The sequence below is a fragment of the Lynx canadensis genome, chromosome B1 (assembly GCF_007474595.2).
Source record: "Lynx canadensis isolate LIC74 chromosome B1, mLynCan4.pri.v2, whole genome shotgun sequence".
Classification (NCBI taxonomy): Eukaryota; Metazoa; Chordata; class Mammalia; order Carnivora; family Felidae; genus Lynx; species Lynx canadensis.
Genome location: NC_044306.2, coordinates 127,244,581 through 127,265,611, shown reverse-complemented (window position 1 = coordinate 127,265,611; position 21,031 = coordinate 127,244,581). Strand labels below are relative to the sequence as shown.

At 37.1% G+C, this 21,031-nt stretch overlaps 1 protein-coding gene across 5 annotated transcripts in view; it reads left to right on the top strand.

Annotated features, from left to right (window-relative positions):
- The window catches only part of PDLIM5 (PDZ and LIM domain 5), a 223,228-nt gene that overhangs the window by 48,044 nt on the left and 154,153 nt on the right, over window positions 1-21,031 (top strand). For all 5 annotated transcript variants that reach the window (XM_032592935.1, XM_030313420.1, XM_030313417.1 and 2 more), the window contains exon 3: window positions 20,826-20,977. In XM_032592935.1, coding sequence (XP_032448826.1) covers window positions 20,826-20,977 — 152 coding nt within the window. The remainder of the gene's footprint in view (window positions 1-20,825; window positions 20,978-21,031) is intronic.

Here is a 21,031-nt window from a genome sequence, read left to right as displayed (position 1 = left end):
CATGTAGAGAGACAGCTGTGAATTTGTGTTTATTTTTCCCCTTTTCCTATACAAATCGCAGCATTTTGTGCCTACTCTTCTCTGCCTTGCTTGTTTTTGGTAACTTAATCTGTGCTTATCTATAGATCTTGCCTTGTCATTACTTAGAAGCTTGTTTATTGTTTTCAGCTTTATTGAGGTATAATTGACAGATAATTCCTGGGTTTTTGTTTGTTTGTTTGTTTTATAATTACAGAGAATTTCGATGTTTAGATCTCTCATAACTTACTTTTACCAACAGTGGTACATACAGTCAGTTCTGTTATTATGTTTGTTCTGAATACGTGAATTTGTTCCAACACTGTTGATATGTCAGGGAACAATTTGAACATAAAGTGAATTCTGCATTTGCTTATGTGTGATTTAGTCTGGGAGAAAAACCAGGAGAACATAGAAAACAGGACCCAGTTGAAGTGAGCTGCTTAAGAATACGCAAAACACACATACTGTAAACATTTCCTTAATTCATTGAATGTGTTATGAGCTACCTCCATCCACATCTGGTGTTATAACCTAATTTTCGATTTCAGATAACCCTTTCTCTCATGTCTCAATAACCAACTCATAGGGCTATAGCCCATTTCTAGCAAACTTCTGATCTCTTTCAAGGTAAAATCCTAGAGTGCTGTGCCCTTAATCCTATTTCTCCCTTAAGCCATATTTTCTCCATAAACCATATTTTTTTTTCCATGAAGTTCTTATGGCATGATTTTGCATAGCACAGAGTTTTTTTGGAGCACATGTTATACTGCACCAGAACCGCTTGTACATGATTTTACTCATGTGTGAAGATACTTGTAGGACAATTTCCAGAGGTAGACTTGCTGCATCAAAAAACATATATACATTTGTAATTTTTTAAAAATATAATTTATTGTCAGATTGGTTTCCATACAACACCCAGTGCTCATCCCAACAGGTGCCTTCCTCAATGCCCATCACCCACTTTCCCCCTCCCCCACCCCCATCAACCCTCAGTTTGTTCTCAGTATTTAAGAGTCTCTTATGGTTTGCCTCCTTCCCTCTAACTTTTTTTTTCCCCCCTTTCTCTCCCCCATGGTCTTCTGTTAAGTTTCTCAAGATCCACATATGAGTGAAAACATATGGTATCTGTCTTTCTCTACCTGACTTAATTTCACTCGGCATAATACCCTCCAGTTCATCCACTGCTGCAAATGGCAGGATTTCATTCATTCTCATTGCCGAGTAGTATTCCATTGAATACAGTGAGACACATTTGTAATTTTAATATACATTGCCAGATTGCCCACCAGTAATGTATGAAAGCGCCTATTTCCCCACACTCTGGCAGCAGCAGTTATCACATTTATAGTTTAGTTCTTTGATAGGTGAAAAATAATGTTTATATGCTTTTCATAACTGTATATTTTCTTTGTGGGGCAAACTCTTTTAATATAAAAGCTTTGTACATGGCAGGGGATTTTTAAAAAATGATTATTACTGGGGCGCCTGGGTGGCGCAGTCGGTTAAGCGTCCGACATCAGCCAGGTCACGATCTCGCGGTCCGTGAGTTCGAGCCCCGCGTCGGGCTCTGGGCTGATGGCTCGGAGCCTGGAGCCTGTTTCCGATTCTGTGTCTCCCTCTCTCTCTGCCTCTCCCCCGTTCATGCTCTGTCTCTCTCTGTCCCCAAAATAAATAAAAAACGTTGAAAAAAAAAATTAAAAAAAAAATGATTATTACTTTGACAGTGGTGACTGTTCATACCTAAATAACTCAAAGTTAAATTTTTTTTCTGAAAAAGTCACTGTGCCTAACAGCAAAAGCAGCTTCTTTCAGAGCATCTAAACCTTCTAATAGTATTAGAAAAGTTGTGAATTTTATTAACATCCTTGAATTCTGACATCAATTTTTAGCCAAAGGGACATGTGTAAACACAGTAAGCATTTTGATATATCTTCCAGACTAGGGGATCAATACCCATAATATCCATCCTCAGGAAATTTTACATTAGTTGTGCATACATTTTTTATTTTTTACGCTGGGGAATTGAAAGCTGTGTAAAGAAAGGAAGGAGAATATAAGAAAGTGTAAAAAAAAGGCAGAAAAGATGTATTTGAGTATTCATGCATTTATATATCATAAGTTACAGCAATTGAAATGATAAATATTTTTTAAATTCATCCTACTAATTAAAAAAAAATTAACATTTATTCACTTTTTCAGCGACAGAGACAGAGTGTGAGCAGGGCAGGGGCAGAGAGAGAGGGAGACACAGAATCTGAAGCAAGCTCCAGGCTCTGAGCTGTCAGCACAGAGCCCGATTCAGGGCTTGAACTCACGAACTGTGAGATCATGATCTGAGCCAAAGTCGGACACTTAACCGACTGAGCCATGCAGGTGCCCCCCATTCTACTAATTTTTAAAATACAGAGTATAAGAAGGAAAGTTTAAAAGTCATCCGTAATCACTTTGTCCTATCCCTTCTGGTAATCCCTGTTGACACTTAGAAAAAAAATATTTTTTCTAAATTTCTAAAAGTTTTTGTAGCTCTTTCAAGTATGATATTTAGGACACATAAAGTGGTGTTTGATGTTCTAATAACAGCGTTATTCAAAGTGTTGTCCATAGAGCCGTCAGTTTGTGATAGCATAAGTTAGAAATGGAAAGTGTTTAGAAGTTGTTAACATCAGTTCGACCCAGTAATTTCCAGTCTGTTGAATGTAATAATAAAAATTGTTGTCTTGGGGCGCCTGGGTAGCTCAGTAGGTTGGTTGTCTGACTTAGGCCCAGGTCATGATCTCACTGTTTGTGAGTTGAAGCCCTGCATCAGGCTCTGAGCTGACAGCATGGAGCCTGCTTCAGATCCTCTGCCCCCCTGTCTCTCTGCCTCTCCCCTTCTTTCTCTCTCTCTCTCTCTCTCTCATAAATAAATATTAAAAAAAATTGTTGCTTATATTTTATATACTTTTAGAATTAATTTTCTGATAACTTTTTTGATGTATTTTTGTTAAAAGTGTTACCCTGAAACAGATTGGAGATTTAAAGAGCAGGTCTTCACATTCACAGACCCTTTGAGCAACTGTGCTCTTGGTTATTTCATTGATCAGTCCTATTTGAACTGGTCTTTTTCTTCTCTCACTAGTCTCCCCAGAGAGGGGCTTCCATACCTCATTCATCAGGGATGTGCCAGGGAAGATCCTCCCACCAAAGTAAAAATGTTGGGAGGAAAGAGGGTAAAATATCTGATCTTGGAAGGTGGAAACTGCGGAGGGTGACATCTTTTCTCCCCAGAGGAGCCTAGGAGTTGGATTTTGGATAAAACTAATTCAGTAGGAGAACTGCAGGGATTTTAAAATGAAGAAAGGAGATGTGAGGGGGTTCTGTCCTGTGCCACTTTCCCTTCCTTCCTCCAATTCCTTTTCCCTTTTTCTCCTTCCTCCTCCCTCTTCTCCCTCTGCTTTCTCTTTTTCTTTTTGGTCTGGATGGTTAGAAAGTTTGAGGATTTTTTTTTTTTTTTTAATTAATGTGATACTTGGATATGTGTGTTTCTCCTGGAAGGTGGATGAGGCTTAGTGAGAGTTAATTAGGGCGGCAATTTAAAGTTTTCAAGGCGAGTGATTTCCTTCCTGCTTTAGCCAGCCTTGTTTATCTAAGTAGGAGGAAAGATAGATGAAATTTAGGGAGTAAACTGTTCAAGAATAAAACATGTGCGTTTGGCTGGAGAGTGAAATGTATTATCTCTGGAGGGAGAGTGGCAGAGACGTGCGGTGGGAGGGCAGCTCAGCTGGTGGTCACAAGATGGACTTTGGAATCACACTATCTGTGTCCCAGTCTCAGTGCTGTGACCTCCTAGCTTTGTGACCTTAGACTAGTAGCTGAAGCGGCCTGTGCCTTACTTTCCTCACTGATAAATTAGCAATGCTAGTACTTACCCTGCAGCATTTTCGTGAGGTTAAGTGAGTTAATACATGTAAAACATCTAACTCTCCAATGTTATTTGTCCTTTCTTCCTCTTTACTATTAGCATCAAGCCTGCACCGGGTAGTGGACTGAAATAGATATTTATGGATGTTGCCACTGGTGTAGGTACTAACCAGATATTTCATAGGATGGGCACATGATGAGGTTTCTTCCTTTCTAGTTTGCCATTTTGAAAGTGTTGTTGTTTTTTAAATCAGCAAACAAGTTTGTAATAATGACTGATTGGAAATGGTAGATGTTGCATGTTTCTTAAATGATTTCCCATATCTCCATGGAACCATTAGTCACAAAAGGGGCATGGAAAGATTAATGTTATAGTGGCAAGACACCTTGGATTATATAGTCCAAACTGCTTCCCCACCCCACCACTTTTTCCCCTTAAACAGCTTGTAGGAGCTCAGGACAGATGAGTTCAGTGATGGACGTAATTAGTTTTGCAAATAACTTTCTTCCGTGTTAATTCTGTATTTAAATTATTACTACAAAAATTCCTTACTGCAAAAGATTCCTTAACCTCTCTTAAGCCAGTGGAAGTTTAAATTGAGTAATATGGGTATTTTTCGCCCACCTCTCCCAAAATAATAGTTTTATAATAGCTTATCACTTAGGAGGAAGCTGTTTTTTGATGCTGCACCTTCACATTGGTACAAGAATAGCTCTAACATTGTCCAGGTCATATGTGAATTTATTTTAGAGTTATGCCGGCTTTTTCCTCCTAGCTGTTTGTATCTGTCACTTGGCCACCAGAAGGAATTCTTTGGTTACCAGTTAAACCACCCAACGTTCGATGTAGTCCTGTTTCAAAAGGCCCAAACATCTGATTATGTGTACCACCTTTGATACCTGAGACTGGCTTTTTATCTTTCAAACACTCAAGAGAAGTCATTTGAGCATCTAACTCCGGATCACTTGGAATTCTACACTTTTATATTCTCACTCTATTTTGCTTGTTTCTGTTACTATTAAACAGCAGGTTGTGATAACTTGATATAACGTTAAATTATTTAACCTGAAAGTTTTATATAGTAAATGCAGAATGATAGGGAAATTGACTGTGTTTAGTTAGCTCACACAGCATCTTTTTATTCCTGTTTGGAGTGATTACTGTTACATTTTTATGGGAAAATTTAAATATCCTATGTGGAGGTGATTTACAGTACCCTGAATAAGAATTCTATCTGGCCTAAGAGTCCTCCTTCTGTCTTATTTCTTCCATTTACCAGTATCATCACAGTTTAACAGAAAGTTTAGTGTGTTTATTATTTATTAATGATAAAATAATAAAAATCTAGGTTCTCTGAACTCTAGCTAGATTGAAACTCATATTTCATTTTATGGCATTTACCTAAGTAAAGCAAAAATATTTGTAGTCTGATTGAACTAACTATGATATGTAATGAAAATCAGAACTTCATGGTATTATTTTCATTGAGAAAGACCATTTACTATGTGTAACTAAAATTGTGTAATGAATGATATTCTTGTGTCTGATTGTTTACTCACCAATAATTTATTGAATACTTTACTCTTTTTCATTTTCAGATTCATATATCCTATATAGTGCCCATGGCACATGGCTGCCTGCCTTCTGCTTAGACATACCCAGAAGTAGGAATCTCATTACTTTGCAAGGAAAACATTTTGTTTCTGGAATGTTCTGAATGTTTTCAAGTTCTTAACTGTTCTGAGAAAAGAAATCTTTCTTTCTTGAACTTGTACCCAAGGGCCCTAGTTCCTGCTCAGAGGATTATTAGATTCCTGGGTCCTCTCTAAGCTTTCTAAATCAGAATCTCTTGTAATGAGTCTCCATAGTCTGTACTTACATAAAAAGTTCCCCGCAAGATTTTGATCAGCCAAGTGTGGGAATCACTGCTTTGTAAAACACAGTAATTATATACTGTCTTTTCAACACCATCTATTTTTAATTAGTAATTCCTTGTATGATATACCTTTTGGGTCTTTCACTGTTCTAATTGTGGTTGTTTTTCTGGTACTGAATTACACATAATATTCCTGATATGACCTAAACATATAGAATACAGCGGAACTAACACTTTTCCTAATGTGAATAGTGCTTTTTTTGTTTGTTTTGTTTTGTTTTAAGTGCAGCCTAAGACTATAGTGCTACTTAAAAATAATTTAAGGGGGTGCCTGGGTGGCTCAGTTGGTTGAGCATTTGAATTTGGCTCAGGACATGATCTAACTGTTGTGAGTTCAAGCACTGCATTGGGCTCACTGGTGTAGAGCCCACTTCAGATTCTCTGTCCCCCCTCTCTCAGACCCTTCCCCCCTCAAGCTTTCTCTCCCCAAAATGAATAAACATTTATTAAAAAAAGATAAAAAACCCAACAGACTGTCACACTATTGACTTATAAGGATGACATGGCCTTCTAAAATCTCCTTGGTTTTATTTTTTTAATTTAATTACGTTTTTAAAATGTTTTTATTTATTTTTGAGAGAGAGAGAGACAGAGTGTGAGCCGAGGAGGGGCACAGAGAGAGCGAGACACAGAATCTGAAGCAGGCTCCAGGCTCTGAGCTGTCAGCACAGAGCCCAACATGGGACTCGAACTCATGAACTACAAGATCATGACCTGAGCCGAAGTCAGACACTTAACTGACTGAGCCACCCAGGCGCCCCAGTTTAATTTTTTAATTTAGTTTTTAAGTTTTGTTTATTTAAGTAATCTCTACACCGAATGTAGAGCTTGAGCTCATGAGCCTGACATCAAAAGTTGCATGTTCCTCTGACTGAGCCAGCTAGGCGCACTACTCTGATTTTGTTTTTGTGGGCTCCTTGTCAAGCCGAAAGATTATTATTCAATTTGAATTTCTCTTTGTTTGTTTTGTTTTGTTTTGTTTTTTGCTTCTGAATCTAAATACTGGGTTGTAGATTTGTCACTGTATATTTTATGTATCTTCAAGTTAATAGCTTTTAAATCCTTTTTCCACAGCCCAGCATAGTCCTCTCTTTTATACCCTGTTTTTTCGCATTTAAAAATTGATATACATACCTCTTAAGTCTGTAAAAAGGTGCCAGATGAACTTATAGGAAGAGGGGTGGAGAAGGGGAAAGAGGAGAGAAGGAAACAAACCACAAGAGACTCTTAATGCTAGAGGACAGACTGAGGGTTGATGGAGGTAGGGGGATGGAAGATGGGCTAGATGGGTGATGGGAACTTGCTGTGATGAGCGCTGGGTGTTGTATGTAAGTGATGAATCACTGAAGTCTACTCCTGAAACCAATACTGCACAGTACGTTAACTAAAATTTAAATTACAAAAAAATGTTGCTTGAAACAAATATTGAATCAACTTCAAAAAATAGAGCTTGTGTTAATGGTTTTTTATGATTGTGTAGTAATTATCAAGTGAAAATTAAGAAAGGAGATTTCATGAAATATGGTTTTATTTATTTACTTAAAAACTGTTTTAATGTTTATTTATTTTTTGAGAGAGAGGCAGAAACAGCATGAGCGGGGCGGGGGGGGGGGGGGCAGAGAAAGGGAGACACAGAATCCAAAGCAGGCTCCAGGCTCTGAGTAGTCAGCACAGAGCCTGATGCGGGCTTGAACTCATGAATTGTGAGATCATGACCTGAGCTCAAGTAGGAAGCTCAACCGGTGGAGCCACCCAGGCACCCCTCATGAAATATAGTTCTAGATTTGGGAGTGAAGAGAATAAATATACTAAAAAATCCATTTTAATTAAAGGTGGGTAATATCTGCCAGTTTTTTGTTTTTTATCTTTTGCATTGCTTCAAGGAGTTTTTGGTTTGCATATCACTTAGGGAGAGCAAAATGCCTAGTGTCCCTTCTTCCTCTATCCAAACAAAATAAAATGCAACAAAACAAAAATAACATTTATTTGAAAAAAATCTTTACACCTGAAACTTGCTATAACTCTTCAGAGAATTCTCAGTAAAAATGTATGTTTCTATTCCATTGGTTTTGTGCCAGAACAATGTTTAGTCCATGGAGTGTGCCTGTGATTAAAGAATATGTTGTAAGGAATGTGTTTCTTACCTCAGTGTTTCTGACCTATAGATATTACATCTGAGCAAGTTGGTCTCTAGGTTATGTCTGTGTTGAACAGAGTAGCTGGAGAACTCATGGACTAGTTAGAGGCTTTTGTTCCTGGAATAAAAGTTTTCTAACTGAAATGATATTCTAATATTGCTTGGAAGTTGAAGAAATGGCTTATAATGATTGCGAGCACAGAATAATAACTAAGCTAGCCAGGTGGTTGATAGATTTTCCTGGAAATGTATTCTTAATGTTTAACTTTTGAATAGACGTTGTGTGTATGGAAGTGATGGTAAAAGGCAAAATGTTAACCTGTGAGATAGAAGAGCAAATACAGCATTTGTTGTTATCTGATCTTTTGTCATTTTACATATAGAAATAGAAGATTTTGTAAAGAGACGGTAGTTAGTGTTGTAAATGTTATCTGTTAATTTTACATACTTTTAACAATTAAAAAGTATAACTGTGTGTTACCTCCCTTTTCCTACCCTACCACACACACACACACACACACACACACACGCACGGCGTTCCTTATGCACTGGTGTATTTTATATACTCATTAACGGTTTGCTGAAGGAATGGAACCCATGTCAACTACTCTAACATAACCAAAGACTTTTAAGTACATTAATCTCTCATTCAGTAATGACCAACATTTGGTAGTGATGTATACAAGAAAAGTGTCACATAGATCCTACTAGATTTACGTGTGACTTCTGTTAATAAATTCTTGTTTTCTTTAACAACATGGCTTTAATGTGATCCCTGGGCCCTTACTCTGAGGAAAGAGGTGGTTTGATTTATTAAAGTAGGAAACAGGGTGAAGATGAAACAGCAGACAGTATGCTTCAGGCATATTCTATCAGGCATACCAAAATCTTACCCCCTCCATTCCCTCACTCCCACCCCTGAGTAGACTTTACACAACTGTGAGCAGTGACATTCCTTAATGAACTTTCCTTAACTCTATCAGCAGCCTGTCCCTTGCCAAATCCAGTGTCACCCAAAGCTCAGAAACATATGGTGCACCAACTGCACCGGAACAAGAGTCATTCAGTGTTGATCCAGTCTGTTTTACTCTTAGTTTAAAAAAGGAAAAAAAAAAAAATAGTGGCATTGACCTAAGAACATTTCCTTTCCATTTCTAGCTGTTCTTTGTGGTTGTGTGTTTGCTTTCTGTGGAGGAGGTGAAACATTTAAAGTAAATCGATGTTTTGTGACTAAAGACCAGAGTGCTAGAAGTGATCTACCAACATTTGTGCTATCTTGATAAAAGCCAACTGTGCAGGCAAGCTTATTGGGTTAGAAAAATAAACATGGAACCGCAAGAGAAGGCACAGGAGACCTACTAGGGGGTACTGGTGGTAGTTCTGACCTATACAAAAAGAACTGGAAGGAAAAATATCCTTAGGACTTTTTTCTCAACAAATTGTAAGCAGAATGAATAAAATAGTCCCATAAAAGGAAACGTTAACTCCTTTCATCTAAGTGTTGACAGGTCTTGGTTCTGGAGGGCTACAGATACACAAAGGAAGCTGAGACCACACTTCCTGAGACAGGAATGGAATGAAGACGTGCCCATCTTCACAGGATGAGGGACAAGTGCACAATCAAGAAGCACTGAAAGGAACAAGGAGTTGACAAGCGTGGATTTCTTAGAAACAGTATGGCATCTGGGAGTGATAGTTGCATATGTAAGCAGTCCTTTCTGAGCAATGGCATTTTTAAGGAGACCACACTAGTTGATGTGGAAGCAGCTTGTAAATTTAGATTCTTGGTGCCTGGGTAGTGGAGTTGGTAGAGCATCTGACTCTTGATTTCTGCTCAGGTCATGGTCTCACAGTCGTGGAATCGAGCCCCATGTCAGGCTCTGTGCCTCTCTGTTTCTCTTAAGATTCTCTCTGTTTCTCTCCCTCTGCCCCATCCTCCCAACCCCCCACTCTGTCTTTCTCTCTCAAAAACAAAATAAAACAAACAAACAAAAAAAAAAACACCAAAAAAACAAACAAAAAAAAACCCTGCAAGAGGTAAATTCACATTCTTCATAAGTTACTTACTGCCGTATACTGTGCCCATTATTGTATGGCTTTTGGCAGCCTAGCCAGCCTGGGCTCTTAGTTTCCGTGTCACTTTCTCCCTAGAATGTAGACACCCTTAACTACTTGCCATACCTTGGAAATGGTAGTACTTTTTATATCATCATGTGTTTCACATGCTTTTTATTTTTGCCCAGAACACATAACACCGCTCCCATTTTATTTCTGCAAATTCCAACTTCTATTTTAACATTCAGGACAATTGTCAATATCCCTGACAAACCTTCTTCATTTCATTTAGGTATATTAGTCATTCCAGTATTTATGTTGATAACTTTTATACATTTATTACTCTCTAGTGTCCCAGAGTATCCTTTACTTTTACTTGTCTTGCTCCCTAGAGTGCATTCCCTCTAGATCTATTCATGGCGCTTTCTCTTCATTCTGGTTTCTGTTCAGATGTCACCACCCCAGGAAGTCTCCTCTGACTACTTTACCATAAAAGAGCGTCTCCTGATGCTTTTTGTCCTCTTTCTCTTCTTTATTTTTCTTCTTTAATACTTATTTTTGATATTTTATTTATCTTCATGTTTATTTGTTGATTGTCTCTTTCCCCCTGGCTGAATTTAAGCTCCATGAAGGCAAGGACCTCATTCTGTTCGTTGTTGTATCACTATCCCTAGAACAACTGGGCACATAATTGACACTTGACAAGTATTTCTTAAATGATGGAATAAATGAATATTTGCTTTCCCCATTAGCCTAATAATTCATTCTTATAGTCATTAGCATCTGGTCCATATGTAATCATTTAGTGAATGTATATGAACAAATGAATGCATAATTCAGCATTAAATGCCAGAAAGCTCAGCTACTACCAGTAGGAAGATTCTTGTCCCTTAGAATTAAATATATAATAGAATTAATATTCATCCTAGAAGAAAAAAATCATTTGGGATCTGAAAATGAAGATAAGCTAGATTCTCTTCTCTCCTAGTTAGCTCTGAAACTTAGCCTTTTGGATTTCTAATGTTGATACAGTTTTAAGTTTTTGAAAAGTAGTCATGTTTGTCATTTTAATGTTTTATAATAGAGAAATAAAAATAATATATATAAAGTTATTAGTGAAGAGTACAAAAGTTATTTTAATGCCAGAGTGAGTAATGGATACTAATTATAATGACTTTTTAGACTAATGAGAGATGGTAGTCTGTATAAATATTTATTATGGTTTAGAGTTAAAAGGGACCCTAGAACATTTGGTCCAGTTCTCTTATAGAGCTGGGCAGAATGAGGCCAGACATGTGAATGATTTGCCCAAGGTCATAGGATTTGTTAGTGTTAGAGTTAGAATTACCCTCAAGTTTCTTTTGTAATACTAGGAGTTGCAAGAGTGTGGGATAGCACTTTTCATGCACGGTTTGTAGAATTATAAATGGTTGCAAATATTCTTGCTGGCATTTTAGTATCATAGATCAAAAAATTAAATGTGCATATCTCTTTAAAAACAGTTCCTGAAGAAAATATCAGTTGAGTATGCCATAATAAATGTATAATACTTTCATCACTTTATGTTAAACATAAGAACAAAGGAAATTGGAAATCAGTTAACTTACTAAACAATAGCCTGTTTTGGTAATTCATTAAATGTTTATTGTGTTTTTTTTTAATTAATTTTGAGAGACAGCACACACGCATGCACATGCACGCATGCCCTGCGAGAAGGGGAGGGACAGAGAGAGAGAGAGGAGAGAGAGAATCCCAAGTGGGTTCCATGCTGACAGTATGGGGCTTGAACCCATGTACAGTGAGATCATGACCTGAGTTGAAACCAAGAGTCGTACGCTTAACTAACTGAGCGACCCAGTTGCCCCTAGTCTGTCTTAATTTTAAGTCCATGTACGATAGACCTATAGAGACATAAAAGGCATAGTCATTGCTTAGAAGAAACATCCTTCTGGTCTGCAGCCCAGCAAACTGTTGGTTAGAGTTTGAGATGAAATAAGGACAGAAATGAATAGGTATCTAGAAACTTTTGTAGTTTGACAGAGTAATTTTATGTCTGTTGAATCTGATGATAAGAAATTTGGTCTTATATTTTGTATATTCTTTAAATTTTGTTTTCCAGTAATTTGTCTTTATTAAAGATTACAGAAGAATTGGTATAAGGCAGACGGGGGAAAACTTTCCTCACAGTGTCTTTCACCGCAGATAGTTTGAGGAGCATTGCTTTATGGAGAGCTACATACACATGTGAAAGTTAAATAGTAGATAAGGGAGAGGACGATATCAGTTCTTTATATCGTTTTTCTGAATTCAGTATCAAATGTAGTGTCTTACTGGAATAGGCCCTTATTAAATGTTAGTGATTTTAACAGTTACCTTCCATTAGGATGTGAAGTCATGATTTTGTACCACATTAAATAAATATTAACCCTGCTTTGAGTTCTTAAATTTTCTTGATGCTAATGGATTTCTTGTTTTGAAACATTTTTGGGGCGCCTGGGTGGCTCAGTCAGTTAAGCGTCTGACTCTGATTTCGACTCAGGTTATGATCTCACGGTTTATGAGAGTTGACAACACGGAGCCTGCTTGGGATTCTCTCTCTCCCTCTCTCTGTGCCTGTGTCCTGCTCTCATGCACACTCTCTCTCTTTCTCTCTCTTTCTCTCTCTCTCTCTGTCTCAAAATAAATAAACTTTTTTTTTAAAAAGAACTTTAGATTGTGATTTTCAAAGGACTAGTGAATTTTTTCCTTGTGTCATGAAAGTATGCTGCTACTGGTAGTTTAGGAACCACACTTTGAGAAACACTGTTCTAAGGTTTCATTAAATCATTCATTCTTAACATTTTTTTGGTCATAGATGCCTTTGAGAATTTGGGGAAAGCTACGGACTGACTCAATGGAAAATGCATGCATACTTGCACATAATTTGCACACAGTTGCAGGGGATTCATCTCATCTTTGACCAGAACCTGATAAGGAGGGAGGGTTGAAACTGTGTGTATTACAGTGTTAATCTGTTCTTAGGTAAACTAGAGTTGACCAATTCATTTTTAAATTTTATAGTTATCTGCAACATTTATTATCATTTTCCTTATCATTATAAAGTAGACTACATAAAAACACAAATATCTGTAATTAACAAATTTGTTTGATTTAGAGATGTTTGTATATGCATTCTTTTTTTATAAACCACCATGCTTTTCACATTCTGGTAGAATTATATTCACACATTAAGTACAGAGTACCTTAAGTCTTTGGATGTAAACCTATATGGATTAACTATAAAATGAAAGTGTTATGTGGTGTGTTAATAGTGATTTACAGTATACGAAGGCATGTTTCGGGGCGTCTGGGTGGCTCATTTGGTTGAGCATCTGACTTTGGCTCAGGTCATCGTTTCGCAGTTCGTGAGTTTGAGCCCCGTGTCGGGCTCTGTGCTGACAGCTCAGAACCTGGAGCCTGCTTTGGATTCTGTGTCTCCCTCTCTTTCTCTCCCCCTCCCCTGCTCATTTTCTGTCTCTCTCAGTCTCTCAAAAATAAGTAAATGTTAAAAAATAAAAAAATAAAAAAACAGGGAAGGCATGTTTCTATTTTATTAGGATGCTGGTCAAGAAGAATAAAGATGTTACTTTAATAAAGAAGGATTCATTATGGAAAAGAGATTTAGACTGCTGGAACAAACAGTCTTAACAGAAGCCCTGTGTTTGAACTAGGTAGCTCAGTGACTACATAAAGAAAGAGAAAGCATAATCACCCTCTGATTTCCCTTTGGTTTTGTGAGGCACAATGACACACACTTTAAGGTATTTGCTTTATTGCTACCATATAAGGTGTATTCTCAGACTTTTGGGTAAAACTGATGACAGTTTGACTCATAAGCCAGAAAATAAGGCCCATAGTTAGAGTAACCACCACTCACATGGGTCAGGCAGGAGTTCACAAATTTACTCAGAGAGAGACCTCAGTGATTGTTTTATCTCGTCATTCTAACATACAAAAAGCGAAATCATTTTATTTCACAGAAGAGAGTATTAAAATGAATCCAGAGTAGCCTCAAATAGTGAAGGGGCATGTTCACATTAGACATCCAGGTCAGAGATTATCTTTTTCTCTGTAGTTGAGTAACATATACAGGCTGGTTGAGGTGCCACCACTATAGAAGCAATAGATAGATCATGCAAGACAGCACAGCTTTCAGCGCTGAGCGTAGTATTGTAAGGTGGATTAGTTAAGTACTAGAGTGACAGGAAATACGTTGGGATTTAAAAAGTGGCTTGAAGGATATGTTTGAAAAGCAGATTCAGCACTTCTCAAATATTCTTTACTTCTCACTTTACTGGCTAAAAACTCCCACCATTTCTGTTTATTTGTGATATTTGGTGACGATTGGGTGGCACTCATTGTTCAGCAGGAAAACAAGTTCTGTGAGTTCTGTTTTTTGGTGTAATGCTCATACATTCTTATGTGTTTCTTGGAGGGGGAGGGGTGGGAGGAGGGTGGCAGTGCAGAAAGTCACATCCATGGTATTCTGGGAAGTATGTGGGAGATAAACACCTACAGACTTTGAACCAGAGGCTTGTATGTCTGGATTCAAATTTGTTATCTTACGGTAGGTACTAGAAAATACACTTTAATTGCCCATTACCTAAGTGTTTTTTCAAAATAAGGCTTTCCTCTGTGCTTTCCTCTGCCTCAAGAAAATCTTGTTGGTTAGATTGATATAATTTTATTTGTATATTCAAATTTTGGTAACAGCACTGTTAGAAAAATAACATCTTTTATTTTCCCATGGTTTAGTTCCCATGGTTTTTGGACATGGGAAATTTCTGGTAGTGTTTCTTTCTATAACTGTCATATTTATGTATTCCTTTTTTACATTTAATAAATCTGAGGGCATTCTTGTCATACCCATGGTGTTAGGGTCATATATTTCCAAGCATTCCATATTTGTTGAAAGTAGGCAGAGGTTGAAAACTTGCATGTTGGTTGTGGCTCATCATATAGGTACCTGTCTCCTGGTTGTTACCCATAGAATATAATAGGATAATTACCAAAGTAATTTTCTGAATCAGCATAAATTGTTCTTAGTAAACATCTGACTATTAAATGGTGTTATCTATATTATAAAATGATTTCTGTAATATAGTTAGGCATATATATTTCAGTAAGTTATTTCTATTGCTGACATCTGTTTTCTGAGGTTTTTAACTGCTGGCTTATTTCCAAGGGAAAGCATGCAGAGGTTTTGTGTGCATCAATTCCCTATGATTTGGAAGGATTTCTCTCAATAGAGAATTTTAAGACAGTGTTGAAGTTATTGCTATGGCTAAACATTTTGCTCTTTATGAAGAAGCTTAGGGCAATATAGCAGCTCTATTAAATACTCGTTTTAAAGAGAAATCTTAGACAGTTAAGTTTATTGAAATGATACCTACCATATTGGATTTTAACTTTTGAAAATGAGAGGTCTATAATGTTTACATTGATTTTGTTTTTTGCTACAAATTTTCTATGATTGTTTTATTTCTGTGATGTGCTTGCTCTCAAGAGATAAGAACTACAGTGAAGGGTTAGTCTAACTGGTGTATCTCTAACTCCTTATGAATCCCAAATAACATACTTCTTTGTGGATAAATGTTCTACTTGGTGCAGTTTTGAGATTTTTGTTTGAGTGGCATGTTCTCTTGAGATATTAGTTTATTTTTAATGCAATTTTATAAAGATGCAGTACTACTTTTCTCTTTTGTTAAAACGTTTTAAGAAGAAATGCTGCTGGAACCACAGACATGGAGGCTAAGAATTTGGGGAGGTTTAGTCATAAATTTTATTTGAGTACAGTAAAGTTAACGACACGTTTAATGACACATTAGTATTACTGTGAGTTAATTGGCTCCAAATCATAGTTATTACTAACAGTCATTTAGGTTTTTTTAGTTATTCAAATCAAAGTGTAAAATCTTCTATGATTAGTTATTATTTTGATGTTATGTTCAATTTAAATATTATTTTACACATGTGCACTTGGGTGTACAGCACACCCAGAGGCAAGGCCTGGATCTAGTTGATCAAACCTAGGATACCTCGTGACCCTTTCTTTCATAGTCTTGGTTCCCTGTTCTACCCTCTGTACTGGCACCTTCCTTTGTTCCTCTTGCAGTGTGTTCTCTTGTCTTCTTTCCTTCCTGTCCTTTCTTGACCCCCATTTCAAGGCTTCTTCACCACTGTTATCTTCTTAATTCTTATTCTTTGGCCTCTTGGTATGGTGGCAACCCCTAACTGACCTGGGAAATAGAGATATGAGGTCATCATCCTATGAGAATGGAGTTTGGAAAAGTCAGAATTGGATAGTGGTAAGCAGAGAAAGGACATGGTGAGCTGGTTCTGATCCTATGGCATATCGTGTTCTGTTGCTGAATAAAGGAAAACTTTAGGCTTAGAGAAGCAGAAAGAAGAGAGTGGGTGAAGAAGGGATATTTGGTCTTTATTGACGGAGGGATGGGGAAGCCAGAAGGTCTGACTGGTCAGTTTGCAAAGCTGTCTTCTCTACACTGTAGGTCCTTGAAGCAGGTGTCCAGCCTATGTGAATTGGTGGCATAGTATAATAATAATAATATAATAATAATAATAATAATAATAATAATAGTAGTGAGCATTTATTTTGCATTGTGAGGTATGTGCTATGCTGGGGTTTTATTTAATCTGCTCAAGAGCTCTGTGAGGCAGGTGAAAATGTAGTCCCCATTTCAAGGAGAGATAGATGAAGCTTAGAGAGGCCTAGTAAATTCATGTTACACAATCAAGAAATGGCAGAGCATGAATATGACCTCATGTTTGCCTCACTTCAAAGCCTCTGCTCTGTACTGTTTTCTTACTGTATGGACACAGGCAAGTAATTTAATCCCTTTGAAGCTCTCATTTTCCATCTATAATATAGACTAAACTGCCTGATAATGGCAAAAATGTACAGGGTCTCGGGGCGCCTGGGTGACGCAGTCGGTTAAGCGTCCGACTTCAGCCAGGTCACGATCTCGCGGTCCGTGAGTTCGAGCCCCGCGTCGGGCTCTGGGCTGATGGCTCGGAGCCTGGAGCCTGTTTCCGATTCTGTGTCTCCCTCTCTCTCTGCCCCTCCCCTGTTCATGCTCTGTCTCTCTCTGTCTCAAAAATAAATAATCGGTAAAAAAAAAAAAAAAAAAATGTACAGGGTCTCTTAAAGTTGCTTACTTACTGTTGGTGCTCAGTAAATAGTCCTAATTACCTTTTCTGGATCATTTCTTTCTCAGGACAGAAAAACACTAGTGAGAAGAGCTACTCTTTTTTTTTTTTTTTTAATGTTTTATTTGTTTTCTGAGAGAGAGAGAGAGAGAGAGAGAGAGAGAGAGAGAACAGGGGAAGGGCAGAGAGAGAGAGAGGGAGAGGGAGACACAGAATCCAAAGCAGGCTCCACGGCCTAGAGCCTGATGTGGGGCTCAAACTCAGGAACCATGAGATCATGACCTGATCTATATAGTCAGACATTAACTGACTGAGCCACCCAGATGCCCCGAAGAGCTACTCTTCTAAAATGACTGAAGAAAATTTATCTCTGGGTATTTCCTGGTGCCTTTTTCCCTTACACACACACACACACACACACACACACACACACACACACACTCTCTCTCTCTCTCTCTCTCTCTCTCTCTCTCTCTCCCTCCCTCCCTCTCCCCATTTGTTTACTAAAGACTGGACTTCCTTCTCAAGAGAAAACGTCATCCTAATTGCAGATAAAGATTAAAATGCATCCCTAGGGGTTTTAGACCAAGTGTAGGTGATCAATATTAGAGCCTTTCTTATCTAGGTTAATGGGGAGGCTCAATAAGGATACCATTCTCTTGAAGAGCTTATAGTTGTCCTAGTTTACCTTCATTTCTGTGTCAGTAAACAGAAGCCCAGAGGTAGTTCCAACATGTGCAGCCATGTATGCTTGCAATTTAAGTGAGGCCACAAAGCACTGTTTAAAGAAGCATACAGCCTCAATTAAGTTTATGGAAAATTATGCAACAGTAATGAAAAATGCATCTCAGGATCAAAGGAGAAGCATTTGCTTATGATTAGTTTGATTTATGCTGAGCTTGACCCAGGAGCCTCCCACTACTGCTTCCTTCCTACACATTATACATTTATGAAATACACATATACTTATGGCTGTCATATAATATGTACAAGATTTACTGATGACAGAATGTTATTACTGTTTCAAACAAATGCAAGCTATTCAGACTTGGAAAAACAAAAAATGAACTATACAAATAATGAGTGACCTTGTAGTTTTTCCTTAGCTGCTAACAATTCATTATAGTACTATATTCTACCCAATTAAGAAAGAAAAAAAAGATTTATCTTTCTAATGAATGGATGGTCTGAGGACGTGGTTTTGGGGATAAATGGAGCTCATAGGAGTATTCAGTAAGGTGTCGTCTTTAATAAGACTTAAATTTGTTTCTGTGTGCTGGGCCTTTCCCACTAAATACAGCATTATTTCAGGCTCTTCATGATCTTTAGTTTAAATTGTGTGATGAGAAGACCTGAGCATTGAATAATAAACATGGTTAGAGATTTAGAAAAGATGCTTATGTCAAAAATCCAGATGACTAATATTACTGGCCCCCCAAAACTGTAGACAAAAAGGAATTTATTTGACAATTTAAATAATATATGAGTTTGATAGGAGTTAAATTTTGATCTGTTTTGTTACTCTGGAAATTTTATTTCTTTAGTGTTCAACATAGTATAAATTTTTCTTACCCTTAAATATCTCAGCAGCTGTGAAAGGATTACTTTTGTTAGTGTAAAGAGGAAAACAAAATCATGATATACTGGGTATGTGATAGAGAACATTCCCTTTGAAGGGTTTAAAATCTTTTTTTATACTTTGTATCTGTGAGATTTCATATATCTTTGCTCACATAGGTATTTTTTCTTAATAATTTCAAGAACTATTTTGGTCACTTGATAGTTGTATTTTAAAATGAAATAAATTTCTAATTATGTAAAATTTTAGCTTTTCCTAATTTCACAGTGTAAACAAACCATCACCAGTGTTAAGTAATAAATCTGTGGCATCCATTCATTCAGTATGTATTTTGTGAAGGCCTGTAGTGTGCCAGGCACCTGAGGAAACACAGACATGGGCCCTTCCTTGATGGATCTAACCTTCACTACTGTTTTCTTGATTTTAGATCCAGACATTTGTTCTCATGCACTAAGATTGGTCTGCCTTGATCATTATTTTTAAGGAAAGAGTTTGACAACTGATAGTAATCAAAACCTAGCCTAACTGAACATACAAATATCCATTGTATTTATTTCTTTGTTTCCAAATTGTGAATTGTAGCACTCAATTCATGTTTTGTTTGTTGAGGTATATAGTTTTTTTTGTTTTTTGTTTTTTTTTAAATTTTTTTTTTTCAACGTTTTTATTTATTTTTGGGACAGAGAGAGACAGAGCATGAACGGGGGTGGGGCAGAGAGAGAGGGAGACACAGAATCGGAAACAGGCTCCAGGCTCCGAGCCATCAGCCCAGAGCCTGACGCGGGGCTCGAACTCACAGACCGCGAGATCGTGACCTGGCTGAAGTCGGACACTTAACCGACTGTGCCACCCAGGCGCCCCTATAGTTTTTTAAAAAGAAGTAATTTTAGCAAAATGTTCTCTAAAATATTTAGTTGTGTTTTTTTTTAGTTTTTTAAAACGTGGTAATCATAACAGTAAACCATTTTTAAGTGTACAATTTATTTGCATTAAGTGCAGTTACAGTGTTGTACGACCATCACCACTATCCATTTCCAGAATTTGTTCATTAGTCCAAATAGAAACTGTATAAAATCTTTTAGTTTTAAGTATCTAGAGAATATTGGTTGTTTTCTTTATTTGTGCCAAGTCTCACCTGTCTTCCAGCAACCCAGTATTCAGTGTGATCTACTTGTACTTAATGAATTCTGAGCTTGCCATTTGAATTAGAATGGTTACTTTTGATTTGTATTTGTTCCATGTTTCTAGGTAGTTATTAAAATTGCATCATCTTTCATTTTACTGCAATTTAATATTTGTTTGGTTTTTTGGAACAATGAAATATATATGAACTTGGAAGGAGATCAAACTGAGTAATGTGAACATGGAAAATTTAATAGAGAAGGGAAGAAAAACTGGGGATTAAAGACTGTGGTACACAAAAAAGTCTGATAATCTCAGACACAACTGGTTTCCTTCCCCTCCTACTAAATGCCTGGAGCAGGAAGCATATCTAGTGTAAAAGATATTTGGGTCTGATCTAAAAGAATTCAGTACCCCAGACACTGGATATGAATTGGACTCAACAAGAAGGATTGTTCCGTTAAATCTGCTATCTGTGTTACTCTTTGTGCTCAAAAATACAGCTGTTTAAAGAGTTCTAAACATTATTTTTGAAAGAATTTAAATACCCTATTCACATTACAGATGCTAAAATGTCATTTGCTTGGCTACTTCTCTTCCTCATTCGTAACAATCACATGGTACTGTTACACAATAAAGAAATGGAGAAATTATCAGGGAACCTTTTTCAGAAAATTTAGCAAGTAAGAATTTAAGAAAATAAAGTTATTTGTTGCCTGTTAATCAAGATAACTTTTTATTAATTTGTCTAAAAGTATATAAATCTACTTTTCTTTTGATATAAGCAAAAGTATAATTTTCATCTGCATTTATTCTCTGTTTTTTAAGGAGTGACACTCCTAATGAAATCTATTCATTACAGCTAAAAGATGGAGGCAAAGCATCCCAGGCAAACGTAAGAATAGGCGATGTGGTTCTCACCATTGATGGAATAAGTGCACATGGAATGACTCATCTTGAAGCCCAGAACAAGATTAAGGGTTGTACAGGCTCTTTGAATATGACTCTGCAAAGGTAATTTGCATTTTTTTTTTTTTTTTTTAACCTCAGAGAGAGAACAATACTGAG